Source organism: Anarrhichthys ocellatus, unplaced genomic scaffold (assembly GCF_004355925.1).
Source record: "Anarrhichthys ocellatus isolate YVR2014 unplaced genomic scaffold, GSC_Weel_1.0 scaffold3, whole genome shotgun sequence".
NCBI lineage: Eukaryota > Metazoa > Chordata > Actinopteri > Perciformes > Anarhichadidae > Anarrhichthys > Anarrhichthys ocellatus.
In genome coordinates, this window is record NW_022280033.1 from 4,794,479 (window position 1) to 4,813,411 (window position 18,933).

Consider the following 18,933-nt stretch of genomic DNA (forward strand, 5'->3'; position numbering starts at 1 on the left):
CAATGTCAACAAGGTCTTCCTAAACCCTCTCAAACACATGCACACACCTCCTCTGAGGCATTCTTAGTCACCCAACCCCAAGGGCCTGTATTGTGTCCTTAAATCCTGATCCCTAGCAGGAAACAAGCACCCCTAAAACCCCAAGCAACGGCCGTACAAAGCTCTCTTACAATTACAAGCCCCCGCTGTCAGCTAGAGAACCAGGAAGGTCGGAAGTTCAGAGTTTAAATAGTTCAAAGTGATCAAGACCAGTCTGAAGTAGGCCCAGTTATTCATTGACGACGTCGACGAGTTACAAATGTAACTGCCGTTCCACGACTTTTGTATGACCACAAGAGGGGGTGCTTTGTTTGAAACGCAGGTGAGTGAGTATATTTATATATCCAAAGTCACCAGTCGGATGCATGTAAATGCATATAAAAAAAAAAAACGGGAACCCCAAGGTAGAGGTCTTCACAGGTCCAAAGTGTTGGAACCAATCCAAAACACACCCGGAGAAAACTTACCCCGAACTGATGTGCATACACAGCAGTCAAACCTGATGCAAATAAACTGGAGGAGGATTAGACCAGAAAGGCTGCTGACCTAAACAGACCTTTAATAAAGAGAGAACACCAAGTCACCACCAGCAGCAGCGTGAGAATCAATCAACATGCAGGCGTAGATGAAAAAAGCAACAATACAAGAAGACATCTTCGAAACTAATTCCACAAACAATTTGTTTACATACACATCAACGGCTAATATATAGAAACAATTGAAAATCCTGCACCAACAAAACCTCTTTAAATTAATACAATTACTACTAAATTACGAAAATGATCACAGTTGATAATGAGAACGCTCCGACCCCTTCAGAGCCACTTGGTATTATAGACTTATCCATACACAGATCTGAGACTCAAGCCAGCAGTAAAACAAAATCCGACCCGATTAGACTGTGAATAATCTGAACCTGCTCCATGAAAAGTAAAAATGAACACTATTAACTATTATTGTACAAGAGCATGCCCTGTGTTGCAGCACACACTGACAGGTAATAAAGTAAAGTAAATAAAGTAATAAAGTATACACGCATTCTCCAGTAAACCACATATATGGTTTCATTTGGGTTTGATTCTGTCCCCAAAAGAAATAAAATGCTTATTAGACTCGGACAGAGTTGTCTGAGTCCCCTCAGTCATCTCTATAGGATACACTCTCCATTTCCTGAAACACCCTTCATTGAGACTCCTTGTCAGCTCCTCTGGTCTTGAAATGAAACCATTGACTCCAGCTTATCGTCACCTTAAGAAACAACATATTGTTCACATACGTGCACAGTGGTGGGACAAACACAATGGCCGGGAGAGAGGGTCATGCTGAGAGGAGGTAGCAATTTGAAGCTGAGTCCACACATTTTGGAGGCAGTGGGCTAATCCGGCCAGGCTTTTTAGCCCGCTATTCAGGAGGACAAGGACCCCTAGGATTTGGGCTTGTCCACACCTCAGGGGTGGGGGATTATCAAGATAGCAGGAAAGGTGGAGAGGATGTGATGGTGGGCAAAGACTTGAGTATGTGTTCATTAGCAAGACCGTGTGGATTTTTGCAAGCATAAGTGCATGGCTGTAAATCTTTGTGAGAAGCAGATATAAGCAGGTGTGTGTGTGTGTGTGTTTGTGTATTTAGAGGGGTTTCTCTCCGACTCCCATCCCCAAAAATATACCCCAGAGCTCTGACAGGGTCACCTCTAGGCCTTTCAGAGCCTCCTCTCAACCAATCCTAATTGATCTCACGCATTACTAGTCCCAAACATGGGATGGAGAACAGGAGGGAGATGGCTGGCTCATTGTTTGAGGAACGAGGTCCCGTTGCTAGTGGCTCTCCACTCCTGACACACACACACACATATCCACACACGCACACACTCCACCTCTGGCATGCCCACCCACCACCTCCCCCCTTCCTCCTCTCCCCACCTTTATACTCTCATCGCCGGCTGTGCTAATCCACCGGCCAAGTCAGGAACTCAGTTACCCATCTGGCCAAGCACGACTCCAGCTGGGAGGAGAGAGGGATGGAGGGGGTGGAAGAAAGAAAGAGGAGAAAGGGTAAGAGGGGTAGATTGAGAAAGCGGGATGAGGGGGGAAATACTGCAAGCAGTCAGGAAATGTCTGGTGTGAGGGAAGAGAAATGAGGCAGGAGAGCTTTCTATTAGTTTCTACTTTATAGATACAAGAGGAGGAAGAGAATGAAGACAAAACAGGGAATGAGGGACCTGCAAATCAGGAACAGCACAGTGGAGGCAGCTAGACCTTTTCATTTTCTCTAGTATTGATCCTATTGTTTCCTTGAAGAGGAAAGGGATTATCCATTCCAGCGGGTTGGAATGAGAGCAGCCACAGAGCTATGTCATGATTTATAAAGTCGGATCCCAGCATTCAATGAAGGAGCCCCTAGCCATGATCTTCACCTCCGACCCTGACTGCTGTGGGGCAATCTGGCTGGTCAATGCTAGCTCAGGACTTTTGTCATAACCCATCACATGCCTGTGAAGATGGGCCCAGACAGAAAGAGGTTTATAGTAACTACAAAGGGGCCACATCGAATTTAGATTTGTATCATTGTATTGACACGTCGTTGCTGCTGAGGTGTAGCCACAGATAAAATTCCACTAAGTTGGACAATAAAGTTGTATTTTGTACAGGTCACAAATTAACCAACATTGGTAATGCAAGAAATACACATGTAACTAACATAAGTACTTATAAGAGAGAATAAGTGTTTGTAATCCCATAAATAATCCGATTGCGTAGCTGAGATGACTGGTTCCACTCATGTAAACAGCAGTCCTGCCTGTGTGGTTGAAACACCTCCATGACAGATTTATGACAGGACCGAAAACATTTATCTCAGATGTATTCGATCTAAAAAAGACAGAAGGAGTACCTGAAGATTACAGAGTGAAACTGAATTCAACTCAACCAGAAGTAAACTCAGTCAAGCTAAATGACTCACAATAACTAGACAGGATGAAGGCGAAATCAAGGCTCTTGTGTTCCAGGTGATGCTCTTCCACTCCATATCATCATCACGCTCTTTCCTTTCTCCCAAACTACTCGTCACTGTCGACTGAAGCAACAAGAAGACTGTAGCCCAATTCCCCTCTAAAGGACATTTGAAGGGAGATGGGAGGAATGAGTACATGATAAACTGCTAAAGAAGCCACACAAGAGACACACTCCCATTCAAGAGACGGAATCAAACCACCAACCAAACACTAACAGCACACAGCATGATGCAAACCCAAAGTTGTAGAGTGTGTGTGTGTGTGTGTGTGTGTGTGTGTGTCTCTCTGTCTGTCTCAGAATGGGGTAACATCCAGGGAGTAGTGCAGTTAAAGCAAACTCGGTGGACATAATCACATCCACACACAAACATATTACAAACACAATGCCTCCAAGAAGTAAGGTAAATGATGTACTTACAGACATTACCGGTGTTGTCAAAACTGTTGAGCACTTCATTAACTCTGATGGGCCCCAGGTTATCCCTAAGAGACCCAAAAAAATAGAGGATTACAAAGCAGTCTGGGAGAATACTATATTGTACTTGGCATTGTTCCAAAGGAACATCTTTTTTGCATTTGATATTATATTAGATTAAAAACAAACCAAAGATTCTAGATGTGTTTATGTGATGTTATCACCATCTGCTCTTTTACCCTCGATGATAAAAGCAGAATGACGCTGTATAAACCTGCAAAGTGTTCAATACTGACTTTTACCCAACTAGTCTGATGAAAAAGCTCCTTGTGTGGTGCACTGTGACCATGCAGTATCTGAAACTAGAGCCTAATGTGCCTCCATTCAAGTGTGTGTGTACCTGAGCAAGGCACTGTATTCGGGGAAGTAGACACTTCTGTACTCCACCCACTGGTCATCTGAGTTATCGCTAGAGTTTTGTGTCAGAAGCCTTTTCCTGGCAAAAAGGTCAAACGTTGCGAACCTGCGAACAGACACCTGTTTGACTTCTGGAGTGTCCGCCTGCTTCTGACGCAACACCTGTGAGAGTCGGGAATAAAGGGGAGTTAATGGACTTCAATTTCCACAAAAAGAGCTGGTAAATATTATAATAAGCTGTAAAGTCTCAGCATTTGCAGAGTGAAATGTTGTCCTTTTTTTGACAGTGTGAGGATTAATTTCAACAGACCGTTGGGAAGACCGTGACAAGCAATGGAGCAGAAAGACATATTGTACAGACTTTACATTTATCATTAGTCCAGATGTTCAATAACAAAGTCATACTTTCCTGAGATGAATTGAATAAAAGTTAAATGTAGGCTGCTTCAAACATAATGCACAGAATGAATTATGAATCTGTAGTTCTTTCTGCAGCATCTATATCTTTCTGTCCATCCATATATTCTCGTGAAGTCCACACATAGAGGACATTACTGCGCCAAGAGGAAGAAATGCAGAATGCAAGCTGGCCCCATCAGAGGGAGCTTTTCCTGTAACCCGAGTGTTATGTCTGTATAATGCCCATCTAAGGGGAAAAGCCCTACTCTTACAGTCACTGCTCATGCCTGTACAAGGTCTGTGTACATGTAAAGCTAATCAGAAGTAGAGCGAGAGACTCGTCCTCGTGACAAAGACACTGTGAAGCTGGAATGTATTGTTGTAAAATGACTCTTGCAGAAGGAAAGGATTCAAGTTATACTATATGCCAAAATAGATCAGCACGCTATAATAAACCAAGATTACTTAATACACAAACTGGTATTATATGTAACAGACTGAAACTGTTATTACATTGGCAAGGTCCCTGCCCATATTGTTCACATCTTGGGTTTGAATAAATACTACATGATACTAAAATACTACACAGTACAAATGCCCAACGAGAGATGCCCAAACAACACATTTTATGTTGAACATTGAACACATTTTGAAAACGCACGCACAAATATACTGAAACCACAAGATGTTTGTGCTTTCTTTTGAGGATACCAATACCTGTCTGAGTAGAGTCCACCTGGCCTTTGCCACATCAGTAGCACCACAGGTTTCAACCAGGGAGCTGTGGGAATTCGCTGCGCAGGTGTCTTGATTCATATTTTTCCTCAAAGGCGAAGCCGGCTCGGTCTTTTCTGCAGTACCGGTTGAGTCCCTCTCCATTTTATCTTCGAAGACGTGGGCGGAAATAAACCTGTAAACAAATACACTGGCTGTAGGGTTGTCACAGTTATCGGTAGAAATGTGGTTGTACAAAAAATAAGGTGGTTTTTTTCTCTCAAAACAACTCCAACGCAGCTCGCAGATACGCTTCACTGTAATCACCTGTTACACCCACAATGGAAACATGCTACTTCCGTACACTTTTGGCGTTCGAGGCATAGCAATGGAATATCGAAACAATGATGCCCGATCGTCCGTTACAAACTAACCGCCGCGTGTGTCTGGATTCGATTACTTTAGTCTGTGTATGCTCGCTACGTCATCCACAGTGGGCTTTGTTTAGGAAATCATACACGTGCATATAATCTCTACGCTGCTGTCAACGATACATATTTCGGGTTGAAATACAATGCCTATTTGTCATATTAAACGTGTAAACGGTTATTACTGTCGTGATGACCGATGTTAACTTACCAGGCAGTGACAGTTGGCTTCTGAAAACCACATAAACGCAGCTAGCACGTGTCTATTTACCTGATTAAACGTTACGTCTTTGTAATGGCTGTTCTCTCCTCTCTGCTGTGTTCACCGGCTCGTCTCGTTACACCATCTCGGTTAGGATTTTTTTGGGAGCTTGCCGTTCGCAAACGGATGACATGTTACTCCCTGTCCGTCCAACGTTGCTGCACGTCGGTAAGGGTGTTCAGTTAACGTTACGGGGATGCTGTTTCTGCAACACTTTTAGGCTTGGTGTGAGATTACTAGCTGTCAAGTCATGCATTATTCAAAACGGTGTCTCCTTTTACCAGGCTGACAAAACTAGTCTTGTACTGAGCCGCAGATAAGGGCACAGGGCTGAAATCAAGCACCTCTGGATGTGGCTCACTGCACTCACACGGAAATAAGCTACAAGGCCATTAATAATACAGTTATTACGTCATAATTCTAAAGTGTTAATTTCTTTACAATAATAATCCTCAACGATTTTCAGTCTTCCAAGTGGAATCTAGAATTAATTTAAAACAGTCACCTTGTTTATTTTGAATGGAAAGCATGTCATGACGCCACCCTACCAAATCACAACTTTACAACCTTATTTTTAGGTTTCTTGAAATCATCGTAGTGCAGTTATAGATGATAAAGACTACCATTGTTCAGTACTCTAACATCCAATACTAACATGTTTAACATATGCAGCCTTCTTATCACTTACTCCCATATTAAACTGCATATGCTTACACTTTAAGAAATAATAAATGTCTAAATATTGCAAAAATACATTCCTCATTTATGTTTTTGTCACAGCACAGGGAAATACCCGCTGAACACCAGTTCACTGAGTGGTTTACAAGCTATACTCGTCTTATTTAGACTTTCAGTGTCTTGCTCAAGCACAAGGTACAGAATATTGATTTGACCAGTAATGACACTTGCAATTTGAAAGTGTTTCGTTACAGTTTTTAAAAGTCTCTCGTTTTATTTCAGGACACTTCAAACTCATCCACTGATCATCTCAGCTCTGGACTTGAGAGGTACAAGGACTTGCAGAAGTATTTCAACAGGAGACTGAAGGCAACGTACCGCAGGTTGTCCAACACACCTGATCACTCATCGGTAAGGCCGGCCTCCTGCCTCAGCTTTGAACCATTTCGTAATGATTTGTAATATAAGCTCAGTGTAAAGGACATGAACATTCAGCCTTTTGGTGTCCCTGTGAATTCTCTTGACACAGATCTGTGGACATCACCATGAGTATTTCATTGAGAGTGATGGCATCTACAGATTGGACCAGAGACAGAGTAAGCAGAACACATGAATGCAGCTCGACTACTAATGTCAACAATTCATACAGCCAGATAATTGGGAAGGGAAACCTGTGACATTATTGTATTCTAAAGACTGGAGTTCATCCATGGAAATTTAATTGAAAAACCTTTTAAAGAGGACAAGAGGCAAACCAAAAACAAGATTAAACTGTAGTACCTTTTATCTTATTTATCCCCACAGCTGCATCTGCCACATCTTATGCGTTCCATTATGAGGAATAACGTCATTCCAACTTTTATGATTCGCTCAGTATCCTCTCCCCGTTTGCAGGTGAGCCGGTGTCAGAGCAGGTGCTAAATCTAGAACAAGTCTCTGGACAGGAGGAGAAGACAGGAGTTGATAATGAAGAGAGGAAGCAGAGGATTCAGTGGACTGTTCAGAGAATACGTCTGTCCCCACAGGAAAAGCATCTTGCTGCAACACTAAAAACTACTAACGGAGAAGAGCCGAGGTAAATTATACACTCAACATATCGTTTCCTCAGAAGCAATTTTTCTTCAACTGGCAAATTTGCCAAAACTGTCTCAGTTACTGAATGAATAAGTGGATGAGTGTCATGTTAATCCAGGTGTGTGGTTGTGAGACTTGGAAAGAGAAAGTCCTCCCCTCTGGATCCCCCACACGTCGTATTCACTCTGGATAAAGTCTTGAGCTTTGGTACGTTTTAAATAGTTTGCACTTGAGGTAATAGTGCCCTGGCTAAAATTAAAGGATACTTTTGTGTATGTACATGTGTCTGCATGTGTGAAGAGTGGGCCACAGACGAGGTCCTGTTTTACACAACTCTGGAGGGTCTACGCTGCGGCAGAGTGCTTCGGCTGGACCTGACCCCCGGTGGAAGCAGGATAACTTCTGTGTATGAGGAAACGCATCCCGAGTAAGTGTAAGTGATGTGACATCTCAGCTGCCTCTGCTCCCACACCACCTCTAATTGATGCACTGCCATCTCCACAGTGTGTTTGTGGAGGTTGCCCTTTCAAGAGACAGACAGATACTGAGCATCAATTGCAGCAGCAGGACCAGTTCAGAGGTGCTGCTAATTGATACAACAGCATCCCATTTAGAGCCTTTCCTGGTTCAGCCACGCCAGCCGGACCTCCTGTACCATGTGGAGCACTGGAGAAAGGGTCTGATTATACTGACTAATACAGGGCCTGGACAAGAATATCAGGTCGAGTTTATACACTTGTTAACAAACACTATTATACATTTCACATGAATAGAATGTGTTACAATATTTTAAATAGGTTTCTGTATGTTGGCACCCTTTAAGCCTTGTTTACTGTCTTGACTGGACACAATTGGTCCCTATTATCTACTTGATTCTGGTGCAGGAACTTTGGAAGGAGAAAAACATGCTGATAAATATTTTATGTTTTAATCTTGAAATGGAAAAACTAGGTTGTACAGGCCCCTCTCTCGGAGCCACACATGGTCTCCTGGGTGCCGTTGTTTGCCCCTGGCCCTGGCACTGCCATCAAAGACATGGACGTGGTTGGCGACCACTGCGTGTTAGTTGCGAGAACACCAGCCGGTGAGCTCATCCTGGTCGTGGTCCCGCTGACCCATCCCAAGGAGGCATACACTGTACAGGTCAGATAGTCAGATAGTCTTTAATGTCCCAGAGGGAGATTTGTTTTCACAGCCAGTGCAGATTCCACATACAGATATAGACAATACATGAAATATACACTTGGTCAAATCTACACATATCTTGCTTTTATGTATTAATGTCTTACACTTTTATATTTCTATACTCCCAAGCTCCCTTCCTGGGCCTGTGCCATCCAAACCAAGACACCAGGTGTGGCAGACCAACGCGGTGTGTTAGAGTTCTTGATTTCATCTCCAGTCCACCTCCCGGTGCCCTACTGTCTAAACCCTGAGGACGGGCTACTTTTATCAGGCACCGGAGATGGGACCTCCCTAGAGAGCCAGGGGAATTATACCACCACACGCTTAGAGGCCTGCAGCCAAGTGAGAACACTTGATATATAAGACGCATGCACACACACTGAAACACTATCAGCAGGGAGGTAAGCATTTTGTCTTGAAGCTCACGTGTCCACTGATGAAGCTCTTTTAGCCAACAAAGACAGAAGACCTCAATAGTACGTATTTGGTCCTGCACACATACACCTAGAACACAACATATAGAAGAATGATGATCATCTGCTCCTCACAGTCTCCAGACCAGTCTCTCTGCCTCTCCTCTGCAGGATGGTACCTTGGTGCCGGTGACACTGTTTCATTCAAAACCTGTGGAGAGTTTGCGCCAGGCGCCGCTACTGGTCCGTGTCTACGGAGCATATGGCAGAGATCTCAACATGGAGTTCTGCCCAGAGAAAAGGCTGCTGCTGGAGCAGGGCTGGACTCTGGCCTTCTGCCACATCAGGTAACGTATTCGCTCTGCAGCAGCCTAAAAACCAACCTGACTGGTTAATTCTGGAATTCGAACTTCTGTGTTGAAGTGAATCTTTGTCATGTACACCTTCTAGAGGTGGAGGAGAGCGTGGCCTGTTCTGGCAAAGACAAGCTCGCGTAGAGGGGAAGCAGAGAGGAGTGGAGGACCTCCAAGCCTGTCTCCATCACCTCTTCTCTTTAGGAGTCTCGTCTCCTTCACTCACTGCCCTCACAGCCTGCAGTGCTGGTGCTGTGCCAGTGGGAGCGCTGTGCAACAGACACCCACACATGGTGCGGGCTGTCACGCTGCAGGTAAAGGCGTTAAATCACCGGAGAATTGTGTATTCCTGTGTAGCTTTTAGTGTTATTCTATTTAAGAATATTACAGACTCTGTGTCTTCCTCAAGAGCACTTTAACAAGCAGGCGTTTGCCAATATGTAAGAGTTAAATATAAATTCAAGGACGGCCTCCTCACTCCTTGCACTCAGGTGTACACACACACACACACACACACACACACACACACACACATCCAAAGACACTTATTTTTCTGTGTTCAGGCTCCTTTCCTGGATGTGTTGGGAGCTATGGAGGATCCCAGCCTGCCTCTAACTTTGGAGGACAGAGAAGAATGGGGGAACCCAGTAGGAAACCCAAAACATAGACTAACCATCTCCTCCTACTGTCCCCTTCACAACATTACCCCTCAGGTGTGGAGAGGAAGACCGTGAAACCCCCAAAAAATGTAGCTGCAGTTTTTTATTATGAGATTCTCTCCGATTTACTCTTATTATCTTTGTGTGTGTGTGTGTGTGTGTGATTCTGTGAGCTAGTGCTACCCATCGATTCTGCTGACAGCATACAGCGGTGATCGTAGGGTTCCTCTGGCAGGCGTCCTCAGATACACCGAGCAGTTAAAAAACGCCATTCATACCCACCTCACCATGAAACCAGAGTCAGGTACGTGCACACACACACCGTCACACATGCTATCGCAACAGCGAACTCACCAAGCATGCTGTTGGATAAAAACAACTGTGTGTGCATTCCGGGATGGATTTCCTAATTGTTCCCACATCCTTTTCGGTGTGATTTCTGCATCATCAGAGGTTTTAATAGTTTAGGGTCAGCTCCCAATAGTAGTGTCAGTGTGCATGTCTGGAGAGGCAGCAGAAACCGGCGTATGGCTGTCTGTCCGTCGGTCTGGGGAAACTGCTAACAGCATTTAAAGTTCATGATCAAAGTATAGCATAGGTCACCTTGTAGTATAGCGTGTGTGTGTGTGTGTGTGTCAGTGTCAGCTAATTGCTCTCATGTCCCCCTAGACAGGCTCCTTCTCCCTCTCACTTATAATCTGCCTACACCACATTGGTGGTACTCCTCTTTACACCCCTCTCTCTCTCTCTGCACTGCCTCCACTCGCCTTGTTTCAAATTATCTCTCTCTTTCACCCTCTCTCACTTTCCTGTTGTTCCCACACACGCACACACACACACACACACAAGGCAGCTTACGTGTCTGTGTATGTGTGTGTATATGTCTCCCTAATCTGTCTCTCTCTGTTCTCCGGAGTCTTTGATAAAGTGCTGATGGCATAGACACATGGAGGCGGGTGGGCCGGCCCATTAGCATGGTAAAGAGATAGTGTATCAGAGCAAGAGATTAGACGGCACAGACTGGGAGCTGTCAAGGTCAAGACCGCACTTGTGAAACAGCCCGTACCACAGAGACGGGGGAGGGGGGTAATATGGTGGGTTTTGAGAAGAGGGAGGGCAATATCAGCTGGCAGCATGAATGAGAGAGAGAGTAAAGAGAGAGAGAGAGAGAGTAAAGACAGAGAGAGAGAGAGAGAGTAAAGACAGAGAGAGAGAGAGAGAGAGAGGGGATTTGGGACGACTAGACCGAGAGCAGAGAAAGTGGGCATACAATAAGATAAGGGGAGGAAGTTTGAAACAATGTCCCCCATTTTGCCTTTGACCTCCGTGTTCCTCGTTCTTTCAGAATGTGAACCAGCACCAAACGTAGTTCTGAATATTCAACCTGGAGCAAATCACCACGGACCAGATGACTTTGAGTTGATGCTGGAGGAGGTAATGCACTCTCCTCTCTCTAAAAGGGATTTGAAGCATTTTTAAGTTTTTAAAGTGGAGCTTTTTAAATATGTGCTTCCAAATATATCCACAAATAAGGCGATTTAGACACAAGCAGTTCTATTTGATTATTATTCTCTCAGTGATTTTGCTTGGCCAGATGCTCTTAAACCCACTGAAAATACACATCCATGCTGAAAAGTGACAATACTGTAAAGAGAATTTCATACAAACCCTTTTCTCACATTGTGAACACTGACATTAGTTTTATCGGTTGAGTTGTTGGGTACGGACTGAGAAATGTGTCCTCTGTCTTCTCTTCCCGACTCAGGAAGCCCTCACGCTAGCGTTCCTACACACAGAGCTGGACCTGGACCCTCCTCGGCCTCCACGCAGGAGGAAGAGATAGCACAGCTATGAGGGGGAAATCAGGAATCTAACCACAATGACCTAAACATCTGCCATCATGACCACAGTATGAGCCCAAATCTTAATCCACATCAACAGTGAATGTATCTGCAATGGTCCTCTTTATTATATGACATGGATCTCGTACAGAGAAAAAGAATCTTGATCGTTTGATTGCTGCTGTGAACTTTAATAACTTTTCATTTTAGCATTTATAAAGTATATCCATGACACTCAAATAGCAGGCCTTCTCAGAGACGTAGCACTGTTCTGGGTGGTTCGGATTAAACCGAGTGCTGGTGGAGTACTGAATCACCAAACTCTCTCCTGCCTCCGTCGGGATACCAGACTTTTGTAACGCCTTGCCGTCGTTGACTTGGTTGGTGCTCTTCAGCACCTTTAGCTGGTCTGGTAGCTCACGAACAGAGGAGAGATCTGTGATGGTGGATTCTTTACCAAAGTTAAGCACCATGAGGAAAGCTCGGTTAAGCCCATCCAGCTCTCTGAGGTACGAGAAGACACTGGCATCGGCGTGGACGTAGCAGAACCATCCGCGTTGAAGGGCGAGCTCTGACTGACGCAGGGCGGTCAGGAAACGGTACTGAGCCAGAACAGACCCTTCATCTTCCCTCTGGACCTAGAAGACAGAGAGTGGCACGGGGATGCACCATGATCAGGATCAAGTTGAACAAGCTCTGGCCAGATGTTTCTCCAGAGTTGGACAGTATTGAATGAGTTCTGTACCTCCACATTGATGCTTGTGTAATTAGGGTGTACAGGCAACCAGGTGATGTTGGTTTTGTTGTTAAAGCCTGCGTTCATGTCACCGCTCCACTGCATTGGAGACCGCTGAGGGTCCCGACTGGCACTCTGCAGGGAAATGTGAGCACAATGAATGTCTATGGACATACTTTCATGCACGTGCACTCAGTTTGCCACAATCCTACCATCATGAATGTCACATTGTTCAGTTGTTGAAATTTCTTTACAGAGGCGGTGATTTAACTTCATGGCCTTTTTTCCAGGCTGTATTTTGTGGTAAAGTTGGATACATTTATGTCACTATAACACACTTCATCCTGTTTTGTAACGTCATCAATTAAAAGGGCCATGGCAGAGACGTCACAGTGAGACATTCCTTATTGTGTATGCACAGTACTGACCGCATTGTATTTGCCAGCAAGGTCCTGTGTCTGACTGTCTGTGACGTTAATGTTCTCCATGCCTATCTCCTCGCCGTAGTAGGTGGTGGGCGTGCCTGGGAGGGTCAGCAGCAGCATGTTGATGACACGAATGTAGGTCTGACCAGCAGTGGAGGCAATCCGAGGCTTGTCGTGGTTCCCAACCTTATACACAGTTTAAGAGAAATACATGGAAGAGAAAGCTGATGTTGAAAAGTGAGGGATGTGAGATGTATAGATAAAGTGAGCGAGAATCCTGGGACTCCTGACTCACCAGCCAGGTGGCCCATTGTCCCCTGGGCATGTTGGCCATCCACAGCTGGACCAGATGTTTAACCCACGAGCCACTGTTGTTCTGAGGCAGGTCCAGCAGGTAAAAGTTAAAGGGCAAGTCACTTTCTTTAACCAGCGGGGTGCCATAGTACATCATGGTCTTGTCCACCTCGTGGTAATCATAAGACTCCGACACCATGAACCTGAAGTGGATCAAGAACTTGTTTATGAAAACATGCAATCTGATCCTCAGCCATACAGTGTCAACAAGACTTGATTTGAATCCTTGTGAACTCTGCTGAACTCTTTCATTGGCCTTTAACAAGGATTTAAAGTAGAAATTTAAACCAGAAAAGGTTTCAGACCTGTAGAAAAGAGGGATATTTATAGTCTGAGCTTTATATTGCGCAACCTTATTGTCATATTTATAGACAGTAGTGAAACACAGTTACATTAAACAGGGACACTCAAATTGTAAATACGAGTTTTAAACATGTGACGCAAGACAATACAAAGGACTGTTGCAGAAGTAATAAAATTATGAATGATGAGCTACGTGAACCTTATGGCAACGTGATCATCATACGTAGTAGCAAATGAAGTAGGTAAGAGCAGTATCAGTCCAAAGTGTACAATAGTATTATTGTATGGCTCCCGTACCTGTATCGGCCAGGCTCACGGCTGTAGACATCCATCTCAGCCCTCCAGTCCCTCAGCAGGTCGTGCAGGCCCAGCTGACTGGTGGTGTAGTCATGGTGGAGGTCCCACTCTGAGGCCACAGACTCCTGGATTGTTGTAAATATAAATAAATATGGAGTAATGTAGCTATTATTGGATGTCAGGCCTATTCATTTAATTGGTTTCGCATATGGTTTAGGGTACTAGTGGTCTATTCACAGTAAAGCTTCCACCCTTAGATCATCCACCACAGTGGATCAAGAGAGCTCAACTGTGTTTTCCTCTGCCCACTGGGAGTTATGAGAGCTTGGGTGTGAATGTGTTCCTTTGTCCACCTAAGCACCGGGTCCAGTCACAGGCTCAGATAGAGAGTAGAGGCCAAGTGATAAGAGACTTTTGGGTTCAATAATGAAGGAGTAGTGTTAAAAAAATGTTCAGTTTGGTGCTAATTTTATTGGTAAATTATTGGTTGTTATTGGGGAAGAAGACAAAAGTAACACAAGCAGAAAAATATGTCTTGTTAAGTATAAAATGTCACTCTCTGGGCCCTAATGGGACCACAAAGACAAAGCAACAGTTGTAAGCGAACCAGCCCGGAACCTGCTTCAGTGCTGGAAGGCCTTTTGGAGGACAGTGAAATAAAACTCCTAAACACCTAATGTGTGTGTCTCTTTGTTTGTGAGGACACAGGGACAACCCACAGGTTCCACACCATAAATCTATTCACAGATTTAATTACTGAGCTTTGGACATGCTGCCACATGAGCAAACCGCTCAGCACAATAAAGCACATAGTTGGTCTGAATTTAAAGCTACAACTGGCACTAAACCACTAAAGCAATAATGCCAACACTGATAGCTGGTCAAGTTAGGATTATCAGATTCACAGTTGTTGTACATTTCTCAATATGCCAATAAACACACAGCTGTGACTCTTTATTGCAATTTAGTGGTTAAATGTTTTTGTAGATTGCATGAAGATCTCTGTGTATTGCCCAACAGTGACCTTTTGTTTTGTTCCACGCCACTATAAAGCACCGCTCGGCGAGGGTTATTAAAGACGAGTAGTCGGTCAATGCAGCAGTGAGTGTCACCAGTAGAGTCAGTTATTCTCAAGTGGTAGGTAATTCCCAATGATTTGCTAATCCCCCAAAATATGCCTCTTTTCTACTAATCTTTCCCCTGTGAGAAATAACTTCAGTCTCCATGGTGCAAAAAGTCTCTCTCAGTGCGCTCTGCGTGAATCATGACCCCTTTGAATTCCAGAAGGGCACAAGATGAACCTGACATTTAAGCCAGAGATAAATGAATGATAAATCAAGAACACCGTGAACTCTCCCACTCAGCTGGTGATTGTGTTTGTTGTACCAGCTACACGAGAGTACTGCTTCAGCCGAGCAGCTTCTGCCCACAGTGCTGCTTTTATCCCTCAGACCATTACAATCTGGACTCTTGACCCTTCATATCATTCAACAAGATACAATCATGATAGAATTGCATAACTGAATGTTACAATACAGATTGTTAACTACAACTGAATTTTGAGCTCCCAGGAAGAAGAGCTGCTTGGTGAGTGCACAGTAGAGCAGTAGCAAAGAGTAAAGAAATGGACACAGACAGACCTCACTGACTGACCATCTGAACATCTGTTATTATTAAATATTAAACATGACAAGCCAGACCTAACACCTTGTGACCATCTCAGAAGGGGGGCTGGACATGGGTCTTAAGTCTATGAGGACAGTGTCTCATCACTTCAAAAAAATTGTATTATTTCATTGTCAATTTATCCAAAATGATAACTAAAAGAGGTGCCACTCACTGGTGCTTTGTTTGGGTCCACCTGTGGTTCATCCCTCAAGTGTGCAGCCTCCATGAGGCGCTTCACTGCACCCATCCGGAACCCGTCCACTCCCTTCTCCAGCCAGAAACGAATGATATCCTAAAATAGAATCATAAATATAAACTTGATTAAAAAATGCTGTGTGTGCAGTGAGAAAATGTGCTGAAGGCCAGACTCTAGTGCTTAAGTGTCCTTTGATTATCGTAAAATTGTTGCAGGCATAGTCTGTACTTCCTTATTGTTCTGTGAATTGGCAGATAAAAAGACACACGGAGTTACTAGCTCAAGTTTATGTGGAATCAGTTGGCCATTATCACACATTACAGCTACAGATTACAAGGATTGTGGATACCTACAACAATCACGGGACAGTGGAGAAGACGAGCCAGATGGGGACAACACTGACGAAGATCTTAGTACGAGATATGTTATACGAGTCACTAAAAACCAAACGCTTTTAGAAATGAGTCAATAGCAGAGACAATGTGTGCGGCCGTGTAATCTTACAGTCATCTCTTTGCGGACATGTGGGTTTCTGAAGTTCAGGTCCGGCTGCTCCTTGAGGAACTGGTGCAGGTAGCATTGTCCTCTGACTTCATCATAAGTCCATGCCGATTTCCCAAACACACTCACCTGAGAGAAAGGAGGAGGGAGTCAAGAGGAGAAGAGACATGAACACCGGTCTCCTGGATGAAAGTCCTGTGTGTTTGACTAATCCGCCCTAATCTGTCATCACACTACTGTAGAATTTTTTTTAACGTCTAATAATGACGGGGATGGGTTTTATATTGTAGTTACTTGAAAGCCTGTGTCTCATACAGATGCTAAAAGGTGACTTGTGCGTCGATATCAGTCGCAGAGAGGAGTGACAAAGCGTCGGTATTTGACGCCCTGGGAGTGAGAACGGGATGAGTGCAATGCATCAGTGAAGGTTCTGTGAAAATCACTACCGACCCAATTATTAGGCCTCGGAGCGGATCCATTGCAGTCGGTCCAGACGTAGTAATCCTTGTAGTGAGGGTCTCCAGTCCGGCTCAAGTTAAACCAGCGGTGACGGTCGCTGGTATGATTGGGAATGAAATCCATGATCAGCTTCAAACCTGGTGGGAACCGAGAGATTAGTGTGAGTCTAAGACATGGACCCTGCCAGCCAGACAACTCTGCTACCCCCAAAACAAGACGTGTGGCGATCCACCATCAGATCTGTGGAGAGGAGAGTACACACCTTTGTTGTGCATTTGAGCCAGAAGCTCTTCAAAGTCTTGAATTGTTCCAAAGAGCGGGTCAACGGCCCGGAAATCTTCCACATCGTAGCCGGAGTCCCTCATGGGAGAGCAGTAGAAAGGACTGACCCACACTGACTTGATGTTCAGGTACTGGAAGTGATCCAGCTGCTCCTGAATGCCTGCCAGACCAGAGACACCAGTGATCAATGCTGGATACTAGAGGACTTGGTGCCAAAGACAAAGAAGTGCAAAACTTGTATTAAAATAGAATATTTCAACCAATAATGTTAATGGTGAAATAAAATCAGTGATTTTATCATTTATTTAAGTCCCTCTGCTTGTTGTTTATTCTTTCTATTTGGTAATAAAGTAGTAATAGGCCTACATGTTGGTATAACAAATACTTGTGGGCTTGCTTTACACTCTCTAATACGCCATCAGATCTAGATTTATAAATGTTAATACATTGTTAACAAATGTATTTTGGTCCAAATACGCTGCAGGTATTTTCTAGAATGTAACCGGTCCATTAGAGTGCCTACGATGAACTAAAGAACTAAAATATATCCTCCTCCTGCTGGAGGAGGATCTTTCACAACCTGGCAACTCAAACGATATTCTGTGTGAAAACGACTTAACGGTCATGAATAAAGCCGTTAGTTATACATTATAACCATTTATATAGTGTGACTTCATAGAAATAAACACGTGTTAAGGAGGATTAATGATCTGTATCAGAGCACGCGCTCGAGTCAGGGGCATCTTACCTTTGAGGTCTCCGACCCCATCTCCGTCGGAGTCCTTGAAGGACTGGAGATAAACCTGGTACACCGGGGAGACCTGCCACCACTTCAGGCATCGCGGAGACAGCGCGATCACCGTGACGGTGATCGCCACCAGCGCCAGGGTGCACGCCACCATCAGCCAGAACATGATCTCCCGGGGCACCCGGTACCGGGCCTTGGAGGAGTGCTGCAGCACCACCTCCTTGGGCATCCCGGGGTACGGCTTGATCTGCTTGTATTCCGCGTCCGCGTCCAAATTCAGCGTGGTGGTGTCGCGCCTCTCCTCGGGCTCTTCGAGGTTGACGGTGTCCGCCGCTGACCCATCGCCGTCCACGTCCTGATACCCGGGGTTGCGCTCCCCGAGCTCCCTGCTACCGGCGGCTTGTGCAACACTCATCTGATTCGCAAGAGGGAAAAACAAACGGTGTTGATTTAGCTCTTCTTCGGGAAGTCAGACTGACTCAAAGAGGCCAAATTACGCTATGTAACTGCTAGAGGCCAGAGTACTCTCTGTCTTCCTCTCTCTCACATACACGCGCACACATACGCGCGCAGTGCCACCTGAGGAATGTGGGAAGCTGGAGAGTTGGATGGGATCGGGTGGAGATTAACCTTTCTTGCTGCAGTGCTGACTGAGATGTGTAGTGGGAGAAGTATTCATACCCTTCACCTGTGTCGAGTCACAGCTTAATCTTGGAGGAATGGGGATTTCGAGGTAAACTTGTTTAACAATGGTGCGACAGAATAAACAGTTTAAAATAACAACTTTGTAACTGTATTACAAACGGGAATTGCATTGTTATTGTGTTAGCGCAGTGGGATATCTTAAATGTTTTATCGCCAGTATTTCCTCGAGTTCTGTCTAGGATCCAAGTTTACCTTGCGCACCAACGCTAATCTCTTTGTCCTCCTACGCATGCGCAAATTTCAGGCGACATCTCTCGAAAACTACAGCACTGACGCAGAAACCTCCTGGGTTTCTGGTGGTACCCTCATAGGTGCAATTGTTGCACTTTTGAGAAACATTGTAACACAAATCAGTTGCCAAATTATAGTCAT

The 18,933-nt window shown here is 44.6% G+C and overlaps 3 protein-coding genes across 6 annotated transcripts in view; 1 reads left to right on the forward strand and 2 right to left on the reverse strand.

Annotated features, from left to right (window-relative positions):
- Positions 1 to 5,743, reverse strand: part of LOC116401082 (calmodulin-lysine N-methyltransferase-like) — a 22,897-nt gene extending 17,154 nt beyond the window's left edge. Inside the window, exons 1-4 of one of the 4 annotated variants that reach the window (XR_004213969.1) lie at positions 5,694 to 5,743; positions 4,998 to 5,190; positions 3,865 to 4,043; positions 11 to 3,532 (exon numbers count right to left, since the gene is read on the reverse strand). Coding sequence is in view for 2 of the 4 variants with exons in the window: in XM_031879314.1 (XP_031735174.1) it covers positions 3,145 to 3,146; positions 3,468 to 3,532; positions 3,865 to 4,043; positions 4,998 to 5,159 (408 nt within the window). In the remaining 2 variants the exon portion in view is untranslated. Of the gene's footprint in view, positions 1 to 10; positions 3,533 to 3,864; positions 4,044 to 4,997; positions 5,367 to 5,693 lie in introns of those variants that run through there. The other 3 variants (XR_004213968.1, XM_031879314.1, XM_031879309.1) reach the window with 3 other exon arrangements.
- On the forward strand, positions 5,509 to 14,558 carry prepl (prolyl endopeptidase like). The gene is made up of 15 exons (XM_031879274.1): positions 5,509 to 5,852; positions 6,645 to 6,773; positions 6,892 to 6,958; positions 7,257 to 7,437; positions 7,555 to 7,643; positions 7,737 to 7,863; positions 7,941 to 8,157; positions 8,388 to 8,579; positions 8,751 to 8,963; positions 9,206 to 9,381; positions 9,485 to 9,701; positions 9,951 to 10,100; positions 10,224 to 10,350; positions 11,392 to 11,480; positions 11,812 to 14,558. Exons 1-15 carry the CDS (start codon positions 5,718 to 5,720, stop codon positions 11,887 to 11,889), a joined length of 2,187 nt encoding a protein of 728 aa, XP_031735134.1. The 5' UTR covers positions 5,509 to 5,717; the 3' UTR covers positions 11,890 to 14,558.
- slc3a1 (solute carrier family 3 member 1) lies at positions 11,303 to 18,830 on the reverse strand. Its single transcript, XM_031879286.1, has 10 exons — positions 17,857 to 18,830; positions 17,089 to 17,268; positions 16,818 to 16,963; positions 16,371 to 16,496; positions 15,843 to 15,962; positions 14,003 to 14,127; positions 13,344 to 13,545; positions 13,052 to 13,234; positions 12,633 to 12,758; positions 11,303 to 12,525 (listed from the first exon to the last, which is right to left on the reverse strand). Exons 1-10 carry the CDS (start codon positions 18,269 to 18,271, stop codon positions 12,094 to 12,096), a joined length of 2,055 nt encoding a protein of 684 aa, XP_031735146.1. The 5' UTR covers positions 18,272 to 18,830; the 3' UTR covers positions 11,303 to 12,093.
- Between the last annotated feature and the right edge of the window lie 103 nt (positions 18,831 to 18,933).